Source organism: Alternaria rosae (genome assembly GCF_020736505.1).
Source record: "Alternaria rosae strain MPI-PUGE-AT-0040 chromosome Unknown BKA58scaffold_13, whole genome shotgun sequence".
Taxonomy (NCBI): Eukaryota; Fungi; Ascomycota; class Dothideomycetes; order Pleosporales; family Pleosporaceae; genus Alternaria; species Alternaria rosae.
Window position 1 is genome coordinate 585,050 of NW_025763582.1, and position 16,489 is coordinate 601,538.

General features: G+C 51.3%; 8 protein-coding genes across 8 annotated transcripts; 4 read left to right on the forward strand and 4 right to left on the reverse strand.

Annotated features, from left to right (window-relative positions):
- The first annotated feature begins 161 nt into the window (after positions 1 to 161).
- Positions 162 to 2,178, forward strand: BKA58DRAFT_66494 (uncharacterized protein). Its single transcript, XM_046175689.1, has 2 exons — positions 162 to 647; positions 691 to 2,178. Exons 1-2 carry the CDS (start codon positions 386 to 388, stop codon positions 1,866 to 1,868), a joined length of 1,440 nt encoding a protein of 479 aa, XP_046020329.1. The 5' UTR covers positions 162 to 385; the 3' UTR covers positions 1,869 to 2,178.
- Positions 2,179 to 2,487: 309 nt separating this feature from the next.
- Positions 2,488 to 5,049, forward strand: BKA58DRAFT_444816 (uncharacterized protein; the record flags this gene model as incomplete). Its single annotated transcript, XM_046174102.1, has 4 exons — positions 2,488 to 3,259; positions 3,312 to 3,334; positions 3,967 to 4,447; positions 4,556 to 5,049. 4 exons carry the CDS (start codon positions 2,488 to 2,490, stop codon positions 5,047 to 5,049), a joined length of 1,770 nt encoding a protein of 589 aa, XP_046020330.1.
- A 51-nt stretch (positions 5,050 to 5,100) lies between these two features.
- On the forward strand, positions 5,101 to 5,550 carry BKA58DRAFT_326105 (uncharacterized protein; the record flags this gene model as incomplete). The annotated part of the gene is made up of 1 exon (XM_046168040.1): positions 5,101 to 5,550. A coding segment is annotated over one exon (450 nt), but the record flags the coding sequence as incomplete, so codon positions are not given.
- Positions 5,551 to 6,291: 741 nt separating this feature from the next.
- Positions 6,292 to 8,185, forward strand: BKA58DRAFT_66514 (uncharacterized protein). Its single transcript, XM_046175690.1, has one exon. It carries the CDS (start codon positions 6,494 to 6,496, stop codon positions 8,021 to 8,023), a length of 1,530 nt encoding a protein of 509 aa, XP_046020332.1. The 5' UTR covers positions 6,292 to 6,493; the 3' UTR covers positions 8,024 to 8,185.
- A 180-nt stretch (positions 8,186 to 8,365) lies between these two features.
- BKA58DRAFT_444818 (HPP family protein) lies at positions 8,366 to 9,168 on the reverse strand (the record flags this gene model as incomplete). The annotated part of the gene is made up of 2 exons (XM_046174103.1): positions 8,366 to 8,869; positions 8,926 to 9,168. 2 exons carry the CDS (start codon positions 9,166 to 9,168, stop codon positions 8,366 to 8,368), a joined length of 747 nt encoding a protein of 248 aa, XP_046020333.1.
- Positions 9,169 to 9,986: 818 nt separating this feature from the next.
- BKA58DRAFT_406423 (uncharacterized protein) lies at positions 9,987 to 11,098 on the reverse strand (the record flags this gene model as incomplete). Its single annotated transcript, XM_046171954.1, has 2 exons — positions 9,987 to 10,504; positions 10,558 to 11,098. The coding sequence occupies 2 exons, from the start codon at positions 11,096 to 11,098 to the stop codon at positions 9,987 to 9,989; spliced, it is 1,059 nt and encodes a 352-aa protein (XP_046020334.1).
- A 1,504-nt stretch (positions 11,099 to 12,602) lies between these two features.
- On the reverse strand, positions 12,603 to 13,708 carry BKA58DRAFT_394719 (uncharacterized protein). Its single transcript, XM_046171216.1, has 2 exons — positions 12,940 to 13,708; positions 12,603 to 12,889 (listed from the first exon to the last, which is right to left on the reverse strand). The coding sequence occupies exons 1-2, from the start codon at positions 13,264 to 13,266 to the stop codon at positions 12,815 to 12,817; spliced, it is 402 nt and encodes a 133-aa protein (XP_046020335.1). The 5' UTR covers positions 13,267 to 13,708; the 3' UTR covers positions 12,603 to 12,814.
- Positions 13,709 to 14,492: 784 nt separating this feature from the next.
- BKA58DRAFT_406424 (uncharacterized protein) lies at positions 14,493 to 15,365 on the reverse strand (the record flags this gene model as incomplete). Its single annotated transcript, XM_046171955.1, has 1 exon — positions 14,493 to 15,365. One exon carries the CDS (start codon positions 15,363 to 15,365, stop codon positions 14,493 to 14,495), a length of 873 nt encoding a protein of 290 aa, XP_046020336.1.
- Positions 15,366 to 16,489: the final 1,124 nt, after the last annotated feature.

A 16,489-nucleotide genomic window follows, 5' to 3' on the forward strand; every position in this document is an offset into this window, starting at 1 on the left:
CGATGTTCTATCGCTCTTCAGAGGGCGTTTGGCTCTTTTGAGCTTTCTGAAAGGGTAGCTGGGAGGTCGCACCAGACCCCAGCGCATGCGCGATGATCCTCTGATAACGGGCTATGCGAATGATTGGAAGAGACTCACAGTTTTTCATGCGGCGAGGCATCGAGGCTTGTCTGCGTGCATGTTCTGGTGAGTTCCGGACGAATTGAGGCCTGCAATACATGCGTTGCGCGACCTGCATGTTGAGCAAACCACGCCACACGAACTCAGCCTTGTCTAGGCAGCATGCCATACTTGAAGCCGGCGTATCGCTTTCCATCCAGCGCATAACCCAGCCTTTCAATCCCCACCCTTTTGAACTAGTCAATACACTGCCGCAATATCTCTCATGGCTTCACTTTCAGGCAGCGGCAGAGGTGGCTTTGCTCCACGGAGAGGGCGAGGCCATAGAGGAAGAGTGTCTCACTTCGCAAAAAACAGGGAGCAGCCAAAACCGGATCTCCAGAAACACCCGCTTGGAGACCTTGTGAAAGTGTTTCGCAGCTCCCATCTGAGCTTGAAACCACTCGACTTGGCGGAGATATCCGATTGCCAGCACGTCGCATCGTATAATTGGCTCAACGATGAAGTACCTACCATTGTCGTTCCAGGTAAGGCTCTGCTACTCATGCAAGATGTCACTAACAATCGCAGGCAAACCCCCTCGGTGGACACCACTTCACGCTCCACAGCGCTTGAAGGAAGACGACGGGCAGTACTTTCGTGACCCCAATGCTGCGAAGTATCCTGACTTCCCAATGGCGCCTGTCGTACATGCCATTACGGAGACCGACCCAGAATTCGACGCCACGAACACCGATATTTTCGCATGCGGAAGCACCCTTGGCAACCTCCTACGCTTCGCTCGTGGTGTTGACAAAGCTTTCCGGTTCAACATCGAGGTCATTGGCGAGACTGTCTTCTTTATACGAAAAGAGAATGATCCCAAAGAAGTTATCAAGGACATCAGAGGCTTTGGTCATACATTTCCAGAAGCATACACCACATGGGACCATAGTGTCAAAGGCTCCGAGACACACCAGCGCATCATACGATACAAATTCGGCGGCTTGGATTGTCTCGTACGCTTTGAAAGCGATGGCTACATTGACCACACCTCAGCATTCCGCGATGTCGCACCCGTGAACGCTGCTGGAAACCAGGATGAGCTTCTGCAAGCATTTCAGCAAGCAGCCATCGGCCGGGCTCCCAGCAACGCGACGGGTAAACCTAAAGAGCTCAAGATCAAACACGGCGGATCTGCAGTACCACATCACTTCATCTTCGACCTGAAAACGCGCTCAGGCAAATACAAGAAACCTATCGATATGACCGACGTCTACCCAGCACTCTGGATGAAACAGATACCCAACTTCATCGTCGCTTACCACGACGGCAACGGCCTTTTCGAAGATGTACGAGTACAAAATGTCAAGAGCGACGTGCAAGCCTGGGTCCGAGAGAACAGTGATGGCATCCGCCGCTTTGCTACACTGCTCAATGAGATCGTCGACATCGCTAAGAGCAATGCGAACAAGTTGCTCGAAGTGTACTGCCTCGGAGCGGATCGCTTAGAGGTCCGAAGCCAGTTCGGCGATGGCGTACATGCGTTGCCTGCAGACTTGGTCGACAGGTGGGAGAAGATAGAGTTTGGTATCTCCTCTACTCAGGATGCTGATGAGGATGAGGATGAGGATGAGTACAATGACGGCGGTGTCGATCTTGATGCAAGGTATGGGTTTGGCAGTGGCTACGATGACTCAGGTTCTGAGCCAGACTACACTGCATGTTCTGCTGACGACTGTGGGTACTGTGGAAAGTGCACGTACTAAGGCTGGTTGCCACATGATTTTGTGTTGACTTTTTCGTTTTTGTCACGAGCAACTACAAAGAACGACGGATACTGTTGTGTGGGGCCTTACTTGAATAGACACTTGATCTTCGCATACTTTTCCTTGATGAGGCTACGAGGCTACATCGTTAGCACAGCCTGTTATGGAGAATTGTCGCTCTGATTGTAGTGACAAGACCTTCAGCGACGAACTCAGCTTTTTGGCAGCGATGTTGGGCAGTCTGATCGCTTGCGCACTCATTCCACTCACAGCAACCATTGCCATTGCATAGCCACGCGTCTTGACTCACCGACTTAACAGTTTCTATCACTTACCCAGAGTTGCGCAGTCACTTTGTCTTTTCCTGTGTCCCTACTATTCGCCGCTTCATCTCTAGGTCAATGTACGTTCGCAGTTACTCCACCCGCGAGCATGTTCCTCCGCTATGAGGTTGTCGAGCAGGTGCTGACAAAGTCGGAACAGCAACAGCAATAACAAAAAGACATTATGCTTCTTGACTTCTACACCACAATTTTTAACGTCCACACTACACGCAGTTTTATGCGTCGACGCTTCGCCTATAGCATACATCCACATACTACACTCTCACATCCATACCATGGGTAACCGAAACTCTGACATCACCGCTCCGAGCAATGCGACTCCACACACAAATGCTGCATCTTCTACAAACACAACTCCGCATAACGAAACGAATCTTCCTGTAAGGGCAGCTACCGTTGCGCGTTCCACTCCATCCCCGGATACCACGTCGTCCACAGAAAGCTTTCATTCCGCAGAAACTATTGCCCAGTCGGATGTACCTCCTATAATCAGGGCAACACCTCCCAGCACTTCCATTGAGCGACCTCGTGGAAAATACGATCATTTGGGCTATCGAAATATGGATGACGAAGCTAGAACGAGATATGACGATGATGAGATGCCTTATGCAGAGCAGATCCTGCGGCTCCGAGTCGATCTTATAATACAGGAACTGGGAGACTCGCGATGGGATGATGGACTTGCTATACGAGGTGCTTTCCTAAAGCAAACAGCAGAGCGGGGCTTACTGCCTACTCTGGACTGGCTTGAAGAATCACAGGAGCAGCTCGTCGACGGTACGTGGACTGGTGCGAGTCTTATTCCACGGGTCAAGCCTGTGCCTCATTTACCTGCACCTAGACCTCAGCCTCCGCCGACTGAGCCTTCAGCTGTGCCAACCAGACCTCCTCCTTCTCCTCATGGCGGCTCGCAGGCAACCCTTGTAGAAGAAGGCGGTCCAGAAAATGCAGAAGCGAATGAGGGAGCACCGGCCGAAGAGAAGAGCGGGAAGCAAGCAAAGAAGTCTGAAAAGCGAAGAAGACAACGACGGACCAAGAGGGATCGTGGTTTGCACCCGCACAGACGCTAGTTCTCTCCGATGACTGACGTGTATCACAGAACAAGAGAAACAGTCGACGGCCGTAGGTTTTTCAAGTTGAAGGGTCGGTTTCATCGGACTTTAGCAATCACCGACGGAGTGATATCAATAACATGAGTTGAAATGTTATTGTGATTGGCTAGTCTAAACAGGAAGACGTACTGATGATTGTTTGTGTTCGACTACGTGTTGCCAAACTCTCGTGTTCGTGATATCACTCTGGGGGTTCCGTTCGTCTGGGTGTTCGAGTTGTGAGGGCCAAAGGAAACCCGGCACGGACCATTCATCGTCATGTGACAGGAGGTATAGCCTCGGGCTGGGCGTTTAGGCCAAAGCATTCACCCAAGTCCGACATTCCGACTCTTCTTTGTAACGCGTTCAACCGCAATATATTACTGTTCTCGTCCCCATCAACACAACCACAGCAGTACAAGCATCTAGACTATGCATGGAAGGAATGCGACATCGAACACACCGACACGGCCTTCGATATGGAACAGAGTGCGAAACAAGCGGTGGCCTCTGATGCGGATAAGGTCTAAGCTATCGCTAGAGGATGGAAGCACACGACCGAAACCAGGAGAGCTCAAATGAATGCTTAGCTCACGGTTGGGAACGAGCCAAAAGACTCCGCGGCCTTGGTCATCCTCGATATGGAGCAGGAAACCCATTCAGAGAGCACCAGAAGAAACGATACCGTTGAGTCGCTCGCAAGTCCTCTTACAGCGGACGCCTTCAGTTACCACCATTGATCGAATACGGCCGCCGAGTCAACATGTCGATTACAGTAAAGTCCCACTTGCTTGTGACCGCCGAGGGTCTACATCGAAGAGTAGTATAGTAGCTCAAGAATCCAAAGGAGTGACCCTCGCGACCGTTCACAGTGACGACGGCGAGCCCTCGGGGCGCGAATTCGACCGCCGGAATTACAAAGCCATTCGAGGCATATCGCGCGCAGTCCTAGAAGAACTGGGACTCGATCTCGTCGATCCTGAGAAACAGTTATCCCCTGGTAGCTGTCGCGTCACGCAGCGGAAAGAAGGCTCGTTCCACCACGCAGTATTCCTGAAGATTGAGCGTGACGATGAGATTCCGCAGGAGTATGTTCTCAAGATACTTGCACAAGGTACACCGAAAGAGTGGGGTATGAACGATCGTATGATGTTGGAATGTGAAGCTCAGTTGCTGAAGCACATTCGCCACCATACAGACTGTCCAGTACCGGAGCTTGTCGCATATGACGGCGGCTGACAGAGTGTGATAGGCGCGCCGTACATACTCGTGAAGAAGATGGAAGGTATGGCGGCAACGGATCTGTGGCTCGGTCAACCCTATAGGATGGTCAAAACTGACGATCTGCACCTTGAGGCCGACGACCCTTCGCCAGAGGTTGAGCAAAAGCGCGTTACCTTTCTGCGCTCTTTTGCGCAAGCTATGAGTCAACCCGTCACACTCGAGTTTCAGTACACTGGCGTCCCTAACTACGAGTATCCGGAAGATAAGAACCCAAAGTTCATCGCGCCGGCCTGGCGGTGGCACTGTAAGATGAACATGGAAGAGGCGACCTCCTATGGATCATTTGCAACCGACGAAGAAAGCTTCGCCGCTGGCCTCGACAGGCTCTGTGAGCCCGAGAAATCTCTTGATAGCGACGGGATGACAGATGTTGGCGTTCAGATGGTGATGAGGATCATACTGTCTTCAGCTCCGTTCAAGCTGTCCACGCCCTCACAGGCTCAAATCTCTCAGGCCGGGTAGAGTAGTTACACCGTGCCGGTGCGCGAAACATTTGTCATCCGACATGACGATCTCGACCTCCTAAATATCCTAGTAGATGCCGATGGCAACGTGACTGGCCTCATCGACTGGGATACCTGTGCAGCCGTGCCACGCTGCGTTGGCTACACATCCATGGCTACCTTTCACCGCCGCGACTGGCTCTCGGACTACACCTTGGGTCGGTTTCCGCACATGATCTGGGCCATCGAACGCTACTGCGAAGTATATACTCAGGCTATGAGCGATTTCTGCGAGTCTTCGGATGCAAAGTACATGCGCAAATCCGCGATATATCAGCTGGTGTTAACAGACTTGGATAAAGAGTTTTCGTGTAGGGATGTCGTAAAACTGCTGCTGAGAGAGATGCACGCGTACAGACGCGTCGATGTGAATTCGTTTTGTCGGAGGCTGGAGCAGGGTTGGCCGGCAGCTGAAAAGGCGTTGAGGATGAATATTGCGGAGCTGTTAAAGCCGGAGTGAAGGCAATGAGGATGCCCAGCCTGTATGACGTCGAAGGGTATTCCAGCGGACTTATTTACTTTACGGTATACGAATCATGAAAATGCCATGTCAATGCTATGTCGATGGTGATGAAAGATGGAGGCCCTGAACTTCCACGTGCTGAGTCTAAGCTGTCGTTGCTATGGGGTCTCTCATCGCAACGGCCGCAAGCTTATCAGTGCTCAACGTCATCGGTACCGAGCACGTGCCGAGCTCTTCCCCCAACGTCCCAACGTTTTTCCTCGCGCACAAACTTCAACCAACGCATCGCCAGATCTGGCCCAGACACACCCCGCATCGGTGAGAGCCATCAACGTGTTGTAATCGTATTGCCCCGCAGCGGCAGCCAACAATCGATAAACTATTCCTGTGCCACGCTTGGGCCAAGTCGCGTTACTGTGCGACCAAGACGGATGGCGGCTGTCCAGCTTCTCAGCCCTATCTTACGCGAGCCTGTTCTCGTAAAGCTTACACGTAGAATGGGTCTAAATCATCTCACGCAGCACACAAGGCAGTGATGATACATCGACAATGTACCCTTTGAGAAACAGCACAACCACACTTGCAGATGCCGAGGTGTCATCGCGCAGTCGTTTCCCGGATACAGTACCACCCGGTGTAATACAATGGACATAGCACTACCCCAAGGGCATGTGCCGAGCTGGTGTTGTAGCTCTTAGGTTCTCGAACTGGTCTGGGCTCATTGTTCATTGGGATCGGCTAACAATAGGGCGTGCTCGACAGCATTGGCGTACAACAAGCCAGGCATCGCGATCCGAAGAAGGGTGTCCGGAAAAAGCAACGTTTGTTGGTATAACACAAACACACCGTGGACACCTTCAGATACGAGCACTATCACCCAACAGTCGCTTTCGCCTTCCTCTTCTTGCACCTATTGCGTGCTTTAATATCCTAATATCTAATGTTTTCTCACGCAAAGGCTGCGGCTGCGTTCCTGCCGTTCCTCTACTCTACCTCGCTCGCTCAAAACCAAGGATCATGGGGTCCAGTAATCGACTTTCCAATCATTCCCGTTGCAGCCTACATCGTTCCGGAATGGCCGTCTCCAACTCGTATGATGGTGTACTCGGCATTTTCACCGAACGCCTTCGGGGGTGAACGTGGTCTCACTCAGTTCGCGGAGTACAACTTGGTCTCTGGGCAGATGACTACTCGTCAAGTTGCCGAGACCAACCACGACATGTTCTGCCCTGGTATGAGCTCTCTAGCCGATGGAAGACTAGTCATCACCGGAGGAAGCAACGCAGAGAAGACAACCATATACCAACCGGAGACCAACACGTTCGTTCCCGGACCCGATATGATAGTACCTCGAGGCTACCAAAGCAGCGCTATCCTCTCCAATGGAAAGGTCTTCACGATCGGTGGGTCTTGGAGTGGCCCAAGGGGTGGAAAGCCAGGAGAGATTTATGATCCGGTACAGAACACCTGGACGCTTCTTCCTGGTGCTGCCGTCGAGCCAATGTTGACATACGACCACGAGGGCATCTTCCGCGAGGACAATCACGCCTGGCTCTTTCCCTGGCGCAATGGCACTATCTTCCAGGCTGGGCCCAGCAAAGCGATGAACTGGTACTACACCGATGGCGAAGGCGGTGTCAGCCCAGCAGGCATCCGCGACGATGTCAATGACGCCATGTGTGGTGTCCACGTCATGTACGATGTAGGAAAGATCTTCACTGCGGGTGGATCCCAATATTACGATCAAGCGCCCGGTCTCGCAGTTGCGCACTTGATGGAAATTAACTACGTTGGCGCACCAGTGACAGCTGAGCGAATCGCCGATATGCACCACCCGCGCGCTTTCGCAAACATCGTCGTTCTTCCCGACGGCAAGCTCTTGATCACCGGCGGACAGCGTTGGGCTGCGGGCTTCACAGACATCGACCCCGTCTTCATCCCCGAGATGTTTGATCCCGCAACCAAGACTTTTACCGAGCTGCCCGCTGAAGCCGTTCCGCGTAACTACCACTCCGTTTCTATTCTACTACCCGATGCCACAGTCTTCAGCGGAGGAGGAGGCCTCTGCTGGGACGATGGAACCGGTGGACCATCTTACCACTGCAAAGATACAGTCGACCATCCCAACGGCCAGATCTTCACACCAGCATACCTACAAACCGGCGCTCCTCGCCCGATCATCGAGAACGTTGCCAACAGTATTGTTGCTCCCGGCGGTGAGCTGAGAGTCAAGATGCAAGGTTCAGCCGACGGAGTGAAGTTCTCTTTCATTCGGATTGGAACTGTTACACACAGTGTCAACAGTGATCAAAGGCGTATTCCGCTCGAGCCGAGGATTGAGGGTGAAGAGGTCGTCTTGCCTATCATGAACGATAATGGTGTTGTGTTACCGGGAGCGTGGTATCTGTTTGCTGTCAGTGCGGAGGGCGTGCCGAGTGTGGCTAGGACTGTGTGGGTTGAGAAGGTTTGAGTTTGATGGTGCATTTGATTGAGTGGCGGTCGATGAAGATACCTAAGTAGATTAGTAGCAGTGTTAATACAAATGACTTAAACCACAGTGTCAAAATAAGACACCCATGACAGAGTCCGGGGGATGCGCACTGCTGCGGAAGATTGCAACTGGAAGCTCGCGACTTAGTAATCACTTCGAAGGGCTAACCTCTTTTGCCGCACATCCAGCACGCGAATAATACCTAAGTGGCGACCAAATAAATAATCATTAACCGACATATTGACCAAAATCAATCGCTAGCTAAATGTATTACAACAGCAACGATGGAAATACTCGGTTTCATGCTTTCGCGAACAGAACTTAGAGAGGTCCTCTCTCCACGTCCTTGTGTGAGCCATCCACGCTTCCATCAGATGAGCCCTCTTTCATCGCGTTCTTCTTCTCCTCAGCCTTCGGTGTCGGTGGTGGTGGCGGAATCTGCGCAACCCAGAATACTGGGTATCGCCGCTGAACATTATTCCCCATCATCGCCGTGACCAGCACAACCGTCGAGGACAGCAGCAACACCGGCAAAAAGTACCACCGCAACGCCCAGATATGCTGGTCCACACACGGCATGAGCGCTGTTGCTCCAGCAGGTGGGTGAGTGGTCTTGGTCAGATGCATGACCACGAGAGCGATAGCTGTAGCCAAGGCAGCAGCGAGCCATTGCAGTCGTGGGTAGGGATCCTTCTCGAGGTCGAATTGGAAAATAGTCGCTATGATGACTCCGACTAGGCCGCTGAAGAAGTGGCCGAAGATCAAGGAGCGTGGTTGCGAGAAGGGCACGTCGATGGCGCCGTAGCAGAGGATTGCTGAAGCACCCTAAAAATGCGTCAGTCCTCTTCCATATCAGACTTTTGGACAGTAAGAGTACTTACGAATGAAGCGATGATCGGTGGTACAGCGCGACTTCTCATGTAGTCTGTATGCCCGAATATAGCGAGAATGACGCTAAGCCCGCAGAAAGCGCCGATGAAGCCCCAGACACAGACGACCCATGTGCGAGCAGCTGGTGCTGCTTTTGTTCGATATCCGAGCCAGTGACTTATAGGTTGTGGAAGGCGTGCAAGACCACGCTGGATAACGCGCTCAACAGGAACAAGAGGATCCCATATCGGCATCGTGAAGGCGAAAGATGCTTAGTCTACGCACGCGGCGGCGACTACGACAGATATTCAAGAAAACGTCTGAGCTGAGAGATTTACGTCGCAGACTGTCCACTGTTGTAACCAGAAAGTAGCAAGGGTCGCGATGTTAAGAAACAAAGATGCGGAAAGAGAGAAAGCTTGATGAAAGCATGGACGCGGTAAACATCAAATCTAAAGAAGGGAATAACGACCGGTGGGACGTCACCATCGCGGATCGAGCCTGGATCATGCACCCCGGACTAATGGCGCGTGCCGTTCTAGTGCTGCTAACGACCGCGGCATTACGCTTTTTGAGTTCACGATCTTTGTTGATGCCACTGTATCCAGGTGCAGCAGGCTCGCGTCGACAAGGAGACAGCATAGTCCCGAGCTCTGCTGCTATACCCAGGTACCTACGCACTGCAAGAAGAGCGAAAATGAAGTCTACGCAATTAAACGCGCAAAGGGAAGGCTTCTGCAAAGTCCTGACGATGCTTTGCGAAGATGCGGAGTAAGCGGTTTTCTGTTAGTAATAGTCCGAGATTTCGCAGAGCTTCGGGCGACGATCGCCGAAGTGCGGCATCACCAATCGCTTACTCTTCCCACTTTTGCGTTCAGTCCATTCAGTTCAAAAACGTTGGTATTAACATGTATGTGTGTCGCTCAATGATGCAAAGAGGCAACCCAAGCCTATAGATGGTCGTCGAACCCATAATCACGGAGGAACAACCCTCATGAACGCCAGAGCGCCGCGCTAAAGCCCATAAATTTGGCATGCATCCCAGATAAAAGTCATAACATGGTCGTCGCGACTAGACAGCCTGCCAGGCACTATTACTATTTGGGTCTTTCGGCAGGCTGTTGTTGGAGCTTTTGGTACCCAGGGCGGTAGCCACGGAATCCACCCTAACATTTCCCTTCACTTTCGTACTATCCGCATCATTACTGTTTGTCTCTTCTATATCATCTTTCACAGTCGGCAAGCTCATGTCTGCGACGAAGCTAGGCTTGGTGAGTTGGTGCTCCTTCAGTATGCCCATCTTCTTCAACCAGTTCTCAGCCGGGCTCTTGAGCCAAGGAAGCGAACTAGCGATAATGCCAATTTCTTCCTCGAGTTTAGCCCAGAGCGAAGGTAAGATGGTAGCTTGCATCACGTCGCCTTGGCCGAAAGTGGTGAACGTTGTCATCTTGGCGCAGTTTATCGCGGTTGCGAGGAGACCAAGGGCCATGAGAAAACCGATGAGTATCTTCTCGGACTGAGAGCGGTTCAGTGTGCGGATCAAGCGGATTGGCATGAGTGAGAGTGTGAGATCCATGGCGATGTAGATGCCTATCAAGCGGGTTAGTCAGATCCTACATGAGTAGCGCCCAGGGAAGTCTCACCAGCAATGACCCACCCGTAGATGATGATAGGGCCCAAATCCCAGCATTTGGAAGAGATACCGGAATCCCAATTCGAGCTGACAGGCGTGCATTGCGCGAATTGGATGACAAAGTAGCTCCAGGAGATTGTTGTTTGTAGGCCCATGATGAAGTACAACGGCCATCGCCAAAGTCGTTCAGTCCCGAATCGCAACAGTGAGCACGCGACAGACAATCGTACGAGCCATAGCGTAAGGAGCCAGACAGTTTGAAGCGCGAATTGCAGCCTCAATGTCTGCCTGAGCGTTTCCGGTGTGAAAGATGCGGCTGGTTTGCCCCATCCGTATGCCGTGGATGCGATAGCCAAACATATTCCGATCAAAGAAAGTGGTTCTGCGACAACGATGATCCAGTCATCGAGAAACAGTTTCCCAGTCCTCTGTATCCGTGTGTAGATGCGCGCGATAACCAGGAAGAGTGCGACAACTCCAAAAGAGACGACGGGTCCAAGATAGATAGCGGCTTTGTTGGAGTATGGCACCGCGGCCATCGGGTCGGCCATCGAGTGGTGTCGTGTCGTGGGGTTTGACCAGAAGATGAAGATACAGAAGAGTCTGGGGTATTGCAATTGTCTTGCACGCTACGTGTAACTAGTTGTCATGGGCCTCGTGAGACAGTCAAGGAATCCTGGTATGGTGCGATTCTACCAAAGCTACACACCCGTCGACGGAGCCCGCAGAGAAACAAGACGAGAAAACGAACAGGCAAACAAGAGGAAAGGAGAGCCTCGATACCCTGGGCCTGAAGAGATATTGAACAAGTTTAAACTTTCGCACCTCGGGATCCGGCTCATCGACGCTATATGCGGACCGCTGCAAGCATCGTATTTCCCGCCATTCTGACATGCGACCCGTGGACTGATGAGGCGCCCAACCATATGTCCCGTGAAGGCTACCACCTGCAGGAACATAAAGTTTGAAGCAAACCTTCCATCCTTCAGCGCGGAGACGAACTTGCGCAATGCAGATGCGGTGGGGAGGGAACCGTTGCTTTGACACGGCAGATGGGGCCCTCAGGCATCCATCGTCAAATGTTGGTTGCGAATGAACCGTTTACCACGCGATAACTAGGCGAATCTGGGTCTAGGCGCTCGCTCGGCTGGGTATAGTGAGGCTATCGCAAGCGGGTAGTCGCGTGGCATGATTCACAAACCCGGACACCCAGAGCAGCTGAAGCAATAGCTTCGTTTTCGCTGAGTGGATCGCCCCTGAGTTGTTCAGCTCCGCGAGCAAGTTTATGCGGTATATGCACGTCAACGGTGAGTGTTGCAGATTCCTACCCCAGATTCCTGATGTCGCAATGACTCCAGCAATCAGATGAGCGGGAAAGAGGAAGCACGAAGAACCTGCGTCGACGCTTGCTACGCCGACTGTATTGCAGCTGTGATAAAGATTTGAGCATTGAACTTTCCGTTCCCTTCGCGGCGATGCGTTCCGTCAAACTAACCGGTTTCATCGCAGCGATGCCATCGACTCTGGCCCTGGTCCAGCGGCAGTACGTGCTTACCGTGTCCGGTGCGGCCTCTTATGAGTCTGAGGATGCGCAGGTGAGCCTGGTGAGCGCGGTCATTGGTGGCATTATGGTGTCTGAGTCGTAGCAGCATCCATGGAGATGGAAAGTCTCTGTGCGAGTCAATAACTATAGGGTGATCGCATTGCGCAAGAGAGAGGATTTTGGTTGTTGGGAACTCTTGGAGTCGCGAATTGGGCGCCAAGACGGGCGGAAGACGACGGAAGACGAGAACCTGGATACAGGCTGACTCGTGTCGAGAGATAGGGAACTGGTGGTTCGCACGTCGAATTCAGAGTTCTGGTAGCATTTGTACTATGCGGTAGAAGAACCAAAGTCCCATATGCGCCATCCTTCTTGCATGCTGCAGGGCCGCTCGCGTTCAGGCTATGTGGTGTCTGTAACACGCCAGATCAGCCACCACACAAACGATTACTGATGGAAGGATGGCAGCCCAACTTCGGGCCTTCTTCTGTGACCTCCATACTCTCTCCAAAAATACACCAGTGGCCTGAATTCCAATGATTGTAAGCTTGATGAGAAGCTTCCGCGGTATCTCATTGGTCTATGACATCATGCCCCTCACTTTAGCGCAAGCACGCAACCTGCATTGAAACTCTATTGCAAGAGAGCAACCGAACATTGAACATCAATTACATCCTAAGCCCTATCCGTTACCCATCCTCCGAAACCCGATTAGAAAGCTTTGCTATGGTTGAATGTCCAGAGTGCGGTGCAGGGGCTGATTTGACGAAAGACGGTGCTTGGGCGCATTGCGCTTCCTGTATGTTATTGCCCCTGACCTTGTAGACATGCATACTGAGTTGTTACGAGGCAATACAGTTTTTGAGCCAGGAAAGGAAGGCAGTCACTACAAGGGCAGTGGCAGCGGGTCCGGCGACAAGGAAGAAGAGAAGAAGAGAGACTCGAAGGATGAGAGCGTGAAGAAAGACTGAGGCTACAGGGGATGAGGCTTGTGTCGCAAACAAGATCGACATATTGCCACGGGAGAAACAACGTCTCACAATAAGTGGATTTATCCAGCCTGCAGGAATTGCGAATTGGAATTCTCTCTACCGTGGCCTTCACGGAATTGCATGTGTATAGTATGCAATACAACAGAAAGCGAATTACTGTCGCTGGTCGTACCCTTCCCAGCATCAACTTCGCACCGGTGTTCGGTCGGGTAACCGACACATACGTAACAAAAGCGTATACAGCGAGTGCTATTACCTAAAAACATGTCCAAGTAGTGTTAAGTACGAGCATTACATACTAGTGTACTGACCACACTGCCTTTACGTGCGGCATGAGGAGACAATGTACCACTACACTTTCTTATCTCACAGAACATGTATGAGACAGCGTCATTGTATTTTCACGAGAGTGAGGTATTATACAGTCTCTGCTTCTAAAAGCTGTTATCCAGTTCGAATGAGGGTGCCTCTATCGAATTCCTTCATTTCCTTCATCTAAAGATCGCCTGGTTTATGTGCAGTATATCTCCACCATTCCAACGCGTCGAAGCGCGGTCCTACTAGATAACAGCCATTCCTTTAGTAGCTTTCGCATTCATCCGAAGTGCATGAACACTGCAACGGAGAATGACCAAAGACAATTGCAGTCGTTAGCGCACATACACGTTCACAAAAAGGGACGCATACATACCTCAATCGTCGACGGCGGAACTTTGGGCGATACCGACGATCCTTTGGATGCAAGGAAGCTACGATAAACAACTGGCCACAGAATCTCACTGTGGATGCGGTGTCTATGTCATGATTAATTTAACCCACTATATGGGGTACAGCTTCCTTCTCCACAACCTTTTCTAAATCGTTGGTCCAGATCAACCTGGGGTGGTGCAAAGGGTGGTCAGGTGCGAAGACGTCGCCCATCATTGCCGCTGCAACGGTCAAGCGGAGCTCCTGGAAAGAGATAGTTCGTTCCGCAACGAAATTTTGGCTACTTGAACCAGGAGAGAATGAGCAAATAGTGACTTCACGGTCTCCCGAACTTGAAGACGTCTCCAGCACCAATGGTAGTATGCTAACGCGCAAGTCTTCGAAGGCGGTTGGTTCTGGCAGGTTGAACTCCAGTACAACCCCGATCTTATAGGCATCCTCGATTATCCAGGTTTTTCTCTTGAAACGTGGAGCGTGAACCCTTTCCATACCGTAAGAGTCTATGGGTAAGGGCAACTGATGGCGTAGAAGGCGTGCGAGTTTGCTAAATTGGTTGAACGTGCTACGCTTCTCTGTCGACCGGAGAATTAACGTATATGGTGTTGTGTACAGCAGCTGACGATGATGACTCTCATAGAACTCGTGATTAATGTGAGCAAGGCCGAGTGGAAGCTTAGTGTCGACGTCCAGATCTATGCGCACTTATTTTGGGTGAGAGGCCGCTTCCGAAGTAATCTTGTAGAGGACATGGCGGTGCAGGCCAAGCAGGGTAGGTTTTGGGCGTGCTAGAGAAAGTCGTCGCCCATCGTCCCCAGCAACGAAGCTGTGCTGTTGATGGTGATCAGGTACCATTTTTGAGCCCTCGTAAGCATTCTTAGTCGATCTCAAGCCGAATGAGCCGCCACGTCCGTCGTAGTCAATTGCGACTGCCCAGACCTGGCTCTGAGATGCCTTCAGCATTAGTTGGCCCTCGAGAAGCGAACGGATAACAGTCGTTAAGGCTGAAGTATTGCACGTTGTTCCGTTGGCGGACACGTCATTGATGAAGGTGATGTCTACAGCAAGGTCACAGTCCCAAAGGAAATGGAGTAATGGTCCGACGTTGAAGGACTCAGGTCGAAGCCGTTTGTAGTCTCCAAATCCTCGGCATCCTACCAAGGCCATCCATTTGGAGAGATCTATGGAGAATTTATGGTGCCAATATGCATGAGCCCCTAACTTCCTGTGCCATTCATCGTAGATATGTAGAAGGTATTCGATATGTCGTGGACTATGCGAATTGCTTGGTTCGATGACGAATGTGTTGTTGGCGTAAAAGGACAACCCCGCTTCGAGGTAGGTAGTTCCACACGCGAGAAACAGATTTTTGTGCATTTTAAATCCTGGGCCAAAACGGAAGTGTCTCACTAGAGAGACATCTTCAGGTTCGATTACGATCGGCTTCGAGTATTCGACGAGATATCCAAAAATCCGGTTTCGAATCTCAGCGGGTAGCTTGACGAAAGAGTGTCTGCTTGGTTCTATCGGCTTTGAGTCGCCTGTGGTTATAGGTGAGGGGATAATATATTGAGGCATGTTAACTTCTCGTCAGGATCGAGCAATCAGCCCGTTAGGTGGAGTAGACGAATTGATTGGTTGAAAGTTCTTCTGTGAGCAAGAGTACTGCTGAGACCCAATCGCCCCTCAGTATATACGAGGTAGAGGCTAGAAGTTCCCATACGGTTGTTCGCAATGCTGTAGCCTTGGTCTGGAGAGTAGATTGAAACTTTAGAATCGCTGTTTCTATAAAGCTAGAGAGGGGCGAATGTTGCGAGCTTCAGTTCTTTGCCTTCGCTTTCCGCAGTGAACTCCGCCATCGGGTCGCAATGGTAACGTGTTGATGCAGTCTTCTGACCATCATTGGGAACGTCAGCCCAACAAATCAAGCCCCCAGAACCATCCTTCTTAACCGACACGGCACGCACCGCATCGCTCTTCTCCCTAAGCCCCAACTGTCCGTCAAGCAGTGCATTAACGACACTCACAATCTTCTTAGCGCATTGTCTCTCAGAATTCCCGATCCAATACTCCGCCCTCTCTTCCTCTACACCCGTATCATCCACATTAACAAGCCTAATCTCAAATTGAGGACCGCGACTCCACGCCACACGCAGCAACACCGTAATTTCGACAACATACATCCTAGGATCAAAATTTCTAGTCCTTCCATCTACATGTGTACAGAGAAATACACTATCTGGGAAAGTGAAAGTATCAAGAACAATACTTCTCACGAGCCCAGCTCTCGAACCCACAGTATCAAAGAACTTGACCACCGCGCTGACGAAACACGGGCGCGCGAAAGTAGCAAATTTACTTGTTTAGTTAAGCAAGAACGTGTTGGTGGAGTAGAACATGGACGACGCTTCCGCATTGATCTGTCGACATGTCAAGAAGAAGGCAGTGGGTATCGTAGTGTTGAATGCATATGGTACCACGGGCTTGGGTGTGTTGCTTAAAGGGTCTTGTTAGAAGTATAGGCAGATTGAAGAGGGGCGGTGACAGATGTGGTGGTAGATTTTATTGCGGAGTTCGGCGGGAAGGGCGAGGAAGGACGGGACATTGGGTACAGCCGGATTAGATCGTTCGCTGCTATGAGACATGGTAGTAACGGAAAAAATATAGATATGCGTATAGAGCAAGATAGAGGTTGCATGGAG